General features: G+C 45.0%; 1 protein-coding gene across 2 annotated transcripts; it reads left to right on the plus strand.

The window, feature by feature from the left end:
- The first annotated feature begins 3,086 nt into the window (after positions 1 to 3,086).
- Positions 3,087 to 10,008, plus strand: nup50 (nucleoporin 50). Of its 2 annotated transcripts, none has more exons than XM_061070095.1 (8): positions 3,087 to 3,254; positions 4,378 to 4,456; positions 5,431 to 5,514; positions 5,643 to 5,844; positions 6,736 to 7,413; positions 8,091 to 8,175; positions 8,474 to 8,592; positions 9,119 to 10,008. In XM_061070095.1, the coding sequence occupies exons 2-8, from the start codon at positions 4,388 to 4,390 to the stop codon at positions 9,316 to 9,318; spliced, it is 1,437 nt and encodes a 478-aa protein (XP_060926078.1). In that variant the 5' UTR covers positions 3,087 to 3,254; positions 4,378 to 4,387; the 3' UTR covers positions 9,319 to 10,008. The 2 variants fall into 2 exon arrangements, with proteins under 2 accessions (XP_060926078.1, XP_060926085.1); XM_061070102.1 differs by having other exon boundaries at positions 4,383 to 4,456.

The raw sequence follows: 10,008 nt of genomic DNA on the forward strand, positions 1-10,008 counted from the left end.
CACTTCATACATGGATCACACGTGAGGAACAGAACAGGCCACCGTCCGTCAGGCCTCATCGATCCACTCTGCAGGCTGCAGGCTGGCGGGTTTAGGGATTTCCCAGCATGCAACACTTCACTTCTGACTTTTGAACCTTCAGGTTGGTCTCTGGAGCTGAACTTTTAAAATCTCAAAGCAAACCGGGTGAAAGGAGGCTGGTGGTCACCATAGCCACATGGCAGCCATGTTGCTCTGACTCCGGCAGGAGCTTCACGAATATGACAGATGGAAGCTGTGAGACTCGATACATCTAAAATTCTAATTCATTAAATTCCTTTTAACAACAACAACAAAATACTCCTATGACCTTCACCAAGATTTAATAATATGTCATCATCTTTTACCATTTCACAGCCAATCATGCTTCTTTTCAAACATCTTAATATAACACGACCTCTGACAGGTCAAGTGTGAGCTGTGGTTTATTATGGGTGAAGTCAGTTCAGTACATCTCTCAGCCACTAGGAGGCATTACTTTATTTTCCTAATCCAGAAACTGTGATTAATTAAAAACACATACGTCAGATGATTAAAACTTGTCGTCTCACCTTTCAAAATGGAGATGGTATTTTGGGATCATTAGGAAACATCAGTTCTGCCTCCTTTTAATTTGTCACTGTACTAATTACTATCAATGAATTCAACCTAATTATAGCTTCATTTGCTGAGGCCTAATTGACACATAGATCTGTCTGCTCAACGGCCAATTAGAGACGAGACGCATGAAATAAGACGACAGAGGAAATGTGGAGGTCGACAATGATTATTAACAGAAGAAGAGAGGTTTCCTTTTTACACAAACAGAAAAGATACATGTCCACAGAGCTACAGGAAACATTTTATAATGTTTTACCTAAAGTCAAATATATTATTTATTCATTCGTTAATTCCTTCTTCAACAAACAGTATTAAATAAATGAAAGAATGAATAAATCAGGGACTGTGATGAATGAATGATCGAATGAATACAGAAGTAAGTGTGACTCTCTCTCTCTCTCTCTTTCTCTCTCTCTCTCTCTCTCTCTCTCTCTCTCTCTCTCTCTCTCTCTCTCTCTCTCTCTCCCCTCTCCCTCCCTCCCCCCCTCTCTCTCTCTCTCCCTCTCCCCCTCTCTCTCTCTCCCTCTCTCCCCCCTCTCCCCCTCTCTCTCTCTCTCTCTCTGTCTCTCTCTCTCCCCCTCTGTCTCTCTCCCTCTCTCCCTCCGTCTCCCCCTCTCTCTCTCTCCCTCTCTCCCTCCGTCTCCCCCTCTCTCTCTCTCCCCCCTCTCTCCCCTCTCTCTCTCTCCCCCTCTCTCTCTCTCTCTGCTGATCAACAGTTTTTTATCCTCTCTGGGAGCTGTCGGCTTTGATTCTGCTCCCAGCTCCGAGGGCCCGACTCAACTGGGCCTGAGCTCAGCAGCTGCTCCAGACATCACAGGAGCCCCACTGAGAGGGGCCCCCCTCACTGAGCTGAGGGCCCTCCCACACTGAGCTGAGGGCCTCTCTCCATCTCATCAACACACTTTAGTTCTCCGTACGCAGCAGGAGGAGCCGCCTCTGATGGTGAAGCTGCTCGACAAGAAGCTTCACTCATTTAATCAGGAATTAATTATCTAAGAAATAAACTAAAAATAGTGACAAACGCCAGCTTCAGTTTTCCACGGTTTCCCTCCACTTCCAGTGTTTATGCTAGGCTAAGCTAAACACATCCGACACATTCATCTAAACAAAGAAAAATATTGTTTTTTCATTGTCTGTTTGTTGTTGAATCAAGTTTAAGACATTTCAGGGCTGAAATCAAAAACATGTCAATTTGTAATAAATTATTTGGGGAGAAAGATTAAATATATCTCAGGGAGTGGTTGATAGTTGAAATCCTCCAATGCTTCCTGGGACCTTCATACACATTAAAATGGTCAAACGTGGTTTCGTAAGATTTGAACTAATGTCCCATCATGCACTGTGATGTGTTGGTTCTGCCTCTTCCTCCTACATTATACAGGTTCTCTCTCTTTTCTGCTGCCAACTCTTTGGGTTTTCTCCTCGCCAGCTGGTCAAGGGTCTCCTGCTGCCGCCAGGGCCCACAGCGCACTTCCTACTTTCTCCAGCACCTGTTCCTGTTTGGCAGAGCCGAGTGGGATCCTGAAAGCTTGGAGACGAGCCATCTGCTGCCCAACTCTGCACCATTTTACCCCCAGTTTCCCCCGAGCCTCAGCTCGCATCCATCAGTTCTCCTCCCAACACACAAGGCTGTGAAAGACGAAGTGAAACACTCTGTAAATCCCAGAGTCGTAGTTTAGCGGAGGTTAAAATCAAAGATGGTCGTGTGCAGAGCAGCTGATTCACCAGCTGCAGGTTCACTGACTGAGATCCTTCACTTTACATCTCACAAAGTTACTCTGACCTTCAGTCCCACAAGAACAAGGCAGTAGAGGACGTGAAATCTGATTTTATAACTCATCATATTCTGTTTAACATGTTTCCAGTTGTAATAGTTTTCATGATACTCCTCTGTCAAAGTTTGAAGACACAAGTTTAACATTATTAGGGTCAGTTTTAATCCATTACTGTGTTTCAGGTTTATTTTGTGTGTAATAAAATAATTAAGCAACTTGAACAAGGGTCAATTTAACTCAAATATTGAGCACATTATTATTTCAGAAACATGTTGTGACTTTTCACTGCACATGTCCAGTTCATTCAGAAACGTGTCATTCTGATGTGATGCATTCACAATTCAATGTGCAGCCTATGTAAATAATTCAGCTTCATTAAAATATACTGAATATGAAGGAATTAAACAATCTTTTTCATTAAAGGATTTTTTATTCATAAAACATCCTAATTAAAATGTACTAAATATAAATAATTCATCTGAAATGAATCATAATTGACGTCATGGTCAAAATGTACTTGATTTAAAAATAGATCAATTAAATTCAGAGTGATATGAACACGTCTCCATTTTTAAAAGTCTGTAATGGACTACATTTCCCATGATTCACCACAGCTCCCTCTGCTGCGCATGCGCAAAAGGGCGGGACGCGCGAACCCATGCGGATGTTCCGCTGTGTAAAATGGCGGCGTGAGCGAGACTCGATCCAAACCCTGAGCTTCATCGGTTGATTCGGTTCAGTTCTGTTCGTACCTGAGTTCCTGCCGGAGCCGGTGAGCCGGAGCTTCTGCCCGGAGCAGGTTCGAGTCCCTGCGTCTCCAGGAAAATAACGTCCACTCAGGTACGTGACCAGCCGGCTAGCGGCGAGCTAGCGTTAGCTTTCGGGCCCGGCTAACATCAAGTCCCGCCGCTAGCTCCCCGGCTAGCGGCCACAACATGGAGGCTAGCCAGCCGGTTCACTCGTTACCGGACCCGCTAACCCGGGTAGAAACACGGGTAACTGACCCTCTAACCAGGGTAGAGACACAAGTAACTGACCCAGGTAACCACCGACGAGCAGACTGCCACTCGCTCCAGACGGTTAGCATGAACCTAACTGAAGCCAACTGAAGATTCACAATGAACTCAAGAGAAACTTAAATCAGGTCTTTAACGAGCTAGAGAGTTTTACATGTTCTGGATGTTTCTACACAGATTAGAATCAAACGAGTTTAAATCAACTAAGTGGAAGTCTTGTTCTGTGAGTCAGAACCGAAACTGGGTCAGGAGCCATTTATATAGAGGAGGCCCGCACCTGCAGCCAGGTGCCCTCATCAGGAGAACCTAGAACATGAAGAACATGAACACATATGACCTCATCAGGGATGAAGAGCAGCACATAGAACATGAGGAACACATGTGACCTCATCAGGAGAACGGAACATACAACACAAGGAACATCCATAACACAGAATAACATGTCTCCTCATCAGGGATGAAGAGCAGCACATAGAACATGAAGAACGTATTTAAGACAGAAGAACATGAGGAACACAGACTAACGCGTATGAACATATGACAAACGCTCTGGTGTAGAACCTGGTGGAAGAACCTGAGAGATGATCTACAGAAATACATTAAAAACGATTTGCACATTTTAACCATAATATTTTCATAGGAATAGTAATAAGTATTTGAACTGAACACTAAAGTGTGTAAATGAAGTGATGTCATCAGGCCTCTGGTTTTCTTTGACCTGACGTGAAGAAGAAAACATAATGCAAGAGGGTAAAATACAATAAGTTGAATCAGATAGAGATGCACTGTGACGTGTGCACGTTTGTAATTATTATTGAATTGGCTCAATAAGCTTGACCCACCTCGGGGGACGGGGGGGTTGGGGGGGGGGTCCACTTTGTCATGGTTCCTTCTGCCGCATGTCTACACTGAAGTTGTGTAACGCAACGCTTGTTCCTCTGTTACAGAGCAGGTGGGATGGCGAAGAGGATTGCTGACAAGGAGTTAACGGACAGGAACTGGGATCAGGAGGAGGAGGGAGAGGAGGTGAGTCTCACACCCACACAGGAAGTGAACAAGTTCTAACACATGACAAACTCTCCTCGTCACACTAATGGTACAAATACATGTTGTGTGCGCCTTTGATTAGGGTTAGGGTTATTGTTAATTTCTGCATATGACAATAAATCATTTGAACCTCTGAACCCTTAGACCTTTATGATGTTGTCCATCTGCGAATGCAGTTCAGATTAGGGCTGCTCGATTATGGAAAAAATCATAATCACGATTATTTTGGGCAAAAACGAAATCACGATTATTCAAACGATTATAAATATATGTGCCCTTATTTTTTTTAAATGACTTAACGGAAGTACCAGTCACTTCCGGTTCCGGTGAACACCGATTACGGCTGCGTGTCTTATTCCTCCGTGAAACCATGCAGGATATCGGTGCCTGGGTGGGGTGGGGGGGGGCTATGAGGACCATCATCATTTACCCCCGAACCCCGACATTGAACTGGTTCCATACAACAACAAGCGGAGAATCGCGAGCTGACCTGCGCCGGTCCGGTGAGAACAGCCGGGTGGCTGCGCGCTGGAGAGTGGACGCTGCATCGTGTGGTGCTGCTGCTCGTCGGATTCGTGTTCCCATACAACATAACTTTTTCTACACTTTTTGTCGATCAGACGGGGCTGCCCTCCCTCTGCCGTTTACCACTCGCGCTGTTTTTGAAATACCTCCAGTCCCCACACACACAACTCGCCTCCTTCACTTCACAGCTGCTTGAGAGCGAGTGCAAGTCAGCGGGGCTGCGTTGAATGCTTTGGGGGAGGGACTGAATTGCGCATGCGCGTCTCTTTAGAAAAAAATGCCAAATAATCGTTTCAACTCGATTATAGTAGTTTGGAGATCGTTTGACCGATTATATTTCGATTAATTGAGCAGCCCTAGTTCAGATCTGTGATTTATCTCAGTTTGGACTGTGATGTATTAACCTGTCTGTTTAATCTGGATTATAGGCCGGGCAGTTTTCACTTGCAAGCCAAGATGTGCTGAAGAGCCGAGTGGTGAAAAGAGCCAAACGCCGCAACGTTGGAGCAGAGGTGAACATCAACACTTAATACAACTTGTGAATGGAAATCATGCTAAATACACCAGGGTCCAACTGGGATCTCATTTGAAATTGTGGTCTGTGGTAGAAGTGACGTTCAGCATGTTTCTTCTGTTTCAGGGCGAGAACAGCGGAGCTTTCAAAGGGTTCAAAGGTTTTTCTTTGGCCAAGCCGGCGGAGAGCACCACCTCGCCTTCCACCATGTTTTCTGGGTTCGGTAACGGAGGAGGATTTCAAGGCCTCAGCAGTCTGACCAACGGAAACAGCAGCAGTCCGTCGTTCGGAGGCTTCTCGGCTCCGGCTGCATCCACTGGGACGCCAGGTGAGAAGAAACACGCTGAGCTTTGTGTTGATGTTCTGTGTTGTTACAAACACATTCTCTGTGAAGCAGTTTGTATTCACAAAAGAAACCGGGTGGAACCTGTCACGTTTCATCTTCGTCTGTTACGACGACTTCAGGTTCTCATCGTTATGGTGGATTTTCCTCTACGTGATAATTAGTGAAGATGGTTTTATTTCAGGTGGTAGATGCGTAGCAGTAAAACACTTGTTGTCATGAATAGACACGGACGGTTTAGAGCCGTTTTGGTGACCCTGTGGTGACGGAAAACAGCAGTTTGGTCTCAAGCGATGTCACGTCTTCATGTTCAGTCTGACAGACAGAAGAATAGCAGCCTGAAGAAGCAGCTCGGGTTTGAACCTGAGATGTTGAAGTTACAGTTTGATTAATTGATAAAATGTCTCAGATTTTTTATGCTGATAAGACATAATGAGCATAATGAAGATTTATTCATATTTGTCTTTGAGAGATTTAAAGAAAATCAGTGAGATTTAAAAAAACGACTTGTTGGTTTCAGTTCATGAAACTTTCCCAATCGTCCTTTGTTCTTCAGTCTCTTGTATTAAGGGACAAGCCTTTGTGTTGCTGTAGTTTTGTGTTTGAACAGATTCAGGTGGTTGCTCATCCTAGTGTTGAAGCTCAGTTTCTCCCTCAGTGTTGCTCTAATGAAGTGAAAATGTTTCATTGTGGAGGCTCTTGTTTTGGCGTTGGTGTGTAATGGAGCTGAATCAGCGCCGCTCTGTTCACTCGTTCATGTTGTGGTGTAGCTGCAGGGCGCGGGGGGGGGGGGATAGCTGCTGCATTAGAGGGGAGAGGGGTCTCTCTTCCTCTCTGCTTCATCCATGTGTAACATTTCTCCCTCCATCATCTCAGGTCTGACGTTCAACAGCCCCTCCTCCGCAAAACCCTTTGCTGACATCATGGCCAAGCAAACCAATGGCTCCTCCCCAAGTCCTGCTTTGAGCTTCGGCATCATCAGCGGCGGCAGCAGTGTGGGCAACAAGGAGTACAGCCGGCAGCTCACAGCGCTCAACTGCTCTGTGCGCGACTGGATCACCAAACACGTGAACGACAACCCGCTGTGCGACCTCAACCCCATCTTCAGGGACTATGAGCAACACCTGGCCAGCATCGAGCGGCAGTACGGCGCCGGGTCGGCTGCTGCGGCTGACGGAGGCTCGGAGGAGAAGAAGCAGGCAGGGACCACCTCATCCACCCCCCCTCCTCCCTCGTCTTCCTCCTCCAGCAGCCCGGCGGCTCCGGCTCCAGCCGCTGCCACTTTGTTCTCCTTTGGAAAACAATCCACAGACGACTCGACCCAAGACAAAAGCTCCACCACCGCTCCCATCCCCTCCGGCATCACGTTTAACTTCGGTAAGAAGGTGGACAGCTCCGTCCTCGGATCCCTAGGGTCCAAATCCATGTCCCCCGGCTTCTCCTTCTCCTCGTCCTCCAGCACCCCCTTCAGTCAGAGCCCCATGTTCGGAGCTCCAGGATCTGCTGCTCCTCTGTCCTTCGGCGGGACGAAGGCTGAGGAAGCTGCGCCTGCAGGTACGACACCAAACGGATATCTGTCCCTGAATGTCTGGAGGAGACTTTATCCATTTACTCTTCAGACAAACGTCTCTGATCAGAGCTGCAGCCAAACGTTTATTCTTTTCCATTCAAAATTTAGAGATTTAACATTTAGCTTATTGAAAAAAAGCAATTAAATGAATTTTTCAATGAGTTTCCAGATTGTCAGATTAAATTAGTCGGTTATTAGACACTAAACTGAATTCATTTTTAATAGTTGGTCACAAGTTTCTGCATAACCTCAGTTTGTGATACAGGAAATTGTGACGAGCATTTAACTTTATTTATGATGCAATAAGAAAATCACATGATACAAACAGAAGCTCTGAATTGGTTTGTTCTGAGACAAAACTCAGAATGACGGACAAACCTGAAGATGTTTAGTTCACATCTGAGATAAAATGCTTTGATTAATTATTTTGACTAAATATATTGACTTTATTTCAGCTCTGAGGAAATATGATAACTCAGGTTTTATGAAATACAAGGTTTTTTTCTTTGGTACAAACAGTTTTATCAGTTTTTTCATTAAATATGAGTTTAATTCAGCTAACTGTCGCATTACGAATAAGAATAATGATCTCTGTTGTCAGGCCATCGACACAAGTTGACTTATTTCCGATGTGAAATTAAAGTTTGTTTTTAACTTTCAGTCGAGAACGGAGAGGAGGAGTCGGAGGAGCCGCCAAAACCTGACGTCAGAGAAGTGAAGGAGGACGATGCTTTCCTCTCCAAGAAGTACGTACGACTTATTATAAATGTCTTCTGCATGTCTATTAAAAGGATAGTAAAACATTTTGACAGGAGAAACTTACAATATCTGGATAAATGTGGTCAGTAACAGTAGAGTTTTATTTGCTGTTATTGCTGCAGACAAACTCTTAACTGACCACAAAGTGTCGTGTGAATATCTTTAAAGATGTTTGTTTTATTTTCCCTGCATCACGACGATTGTTAAACCAAACTTTACTAAATATGGATTTTAACCACACAGATGCTGGAGATTAATCAGATTTCCACTTGTTTCTGTCCTCAGGTGCAAAATGTTCTACAAGAAGGACTCAGAGTTTAAAGAGAAGGGTGTCGGAACTCTGCACCTCAAACACATCGAGGACGGGAAGACGCAGCTGGTGATTCGGGCCGACACCAACCTGGGTGAGAAGCTTCATGTGTTCATGGTTTGATGATTGAAGAAAATCCGTTTAGTGGACGAAGCTCGATTCCCACTGGTTCACGTCTGTTTCTCACAAACTACAGGATCAGGGAAGTCTGACAATATACAAAGTGAAACAAGTCCAGTTGATCAGAATCACGCTGAACGACTGTTAATGATGATTCTACTCAGTATTTGAGGGAATTACTTTTAAAGTGAGAGGAAAGGATTTCATTTAATAGTAAATTATATAAAGTTTAAACATGAAGGTGTTTAGTAATTCAATTTGAAATTAAATATGAACAAACAGCTCCAGCTGCTGGTGAATCAGAGGAATTGCTGCCTCCAGGTTCTGTAACATGAGCCAGTGCAGTAAAACACATGAAGAAGAATCAATGCCAAAGTTTAAAAGCTGACCTCGACACGTTTAACAAACTAAACACTTCATACTTATTGACGAGATCAGAACAGAATCTGATTCATGTGCAAATGTATAAACTTCTTCTTCTTAATTCCTCTCCTCATCAGGAAACATCCTGCTCAACATCCTGGTGTCGGCGTCCATGCCGTGCTCTCGAGTCGGTAAGAACAACGTGATGGTCGTGTGCGTCCCGAACCCGGTCATCGACGACAAGAACCCGACCTGCCCCATCCCGCTCCTCATCCGAGTGAAAACCGCTGAGGAAGCCGACGAGCTCCACAAGACGCTGGAGGAGAAGAAGGGCTGAACCCCCCCCCCCCACCCCAAGCTTTTAGCAGCCTCCCGTGGTCATCCTCAGATTTCCTCATGTCGGTTTCCCCCCCCACACACACCCAACACACAAATGTCAGTGTAAATAACTCATCCTGGTAAATCAGCTGTTTCACCACAAGTAATTGGTCGTCATACTGTGAACTGTTTTAGTTTTGAAACGTCGGAGCCGGTCGTTGCTCCTCGAATCCGCCACATTCCTCCGCTCGGACGCTGCTGCTGTTAAAGGAACAGGACGATGAATCTGATCAGTTTCACTTTTACTGTTTTAATCGGGTCCCGAGCGACTGAACGTGTGAATCAAGGAGAATCATCATAATTAGAGTTCAGATCGTGCACCTTCGATCGCCACCACTGAGGGTTTTGGGGGGGGGCACTCCAAACGAAGTCCAGTCGATTTGGTTTTACAAATTAATCACTCGCAGTAACAGTTCAATTTTTATTTTTTTGCTCTGGAAACTATTTATTGCGTCGGCGGCTTCAAGTCGGCGAGTGGATCTGGTGTGAATGTTTCCTCTGACGAGCGTCTGCAGAGAAGTGACTTCTCTGTTTGTCTGAACACGGACTCTGTTGTTTTCTAAGTGTCCTTCGTGTGGCCCGTGGTCTCGGCCTTGATGAGTCAAGCTGTCATTGAACATTTGTAAAGAGGAATAAAAGGAAACAAACA

The sequence above is a fragment of the Limanda limanda genome, chromosome 1, assembly GCF_963576545.1.
Source record: "Limanda limanda chromosome 1, fLimLim1.1, whole genome shotgun sequence".
NCBI lineage: Eukaryota > Metazoa > Chordata > Actinopteri > Pleuronectiformes > Pleuronectidae > Limanda > Limanda limanda.

Coding starts and splice junctions, on each gene's coding strand:
- nup50 (XM_061070095.1), top strand. CDS start 4,388: ATGGCGAAGAGGATTGCTGACAAGGAGTTAACGGACAGGAACTGGGAT. Junction 4,457..5,430: donor AGGAGGAGGAGGGAGAGGAG/GTGAGTCTCACA, acceptor TCTGGATTATAG/GCCGGGCAGTTTTCACTTGC. Junction 5,845..6,735: donor TGCATCCACTGGGACGCCAG/GTGAGAAGAAAC, acceptor CCATCATCTCAG/GTCTGACGTTCAACAGCCCC.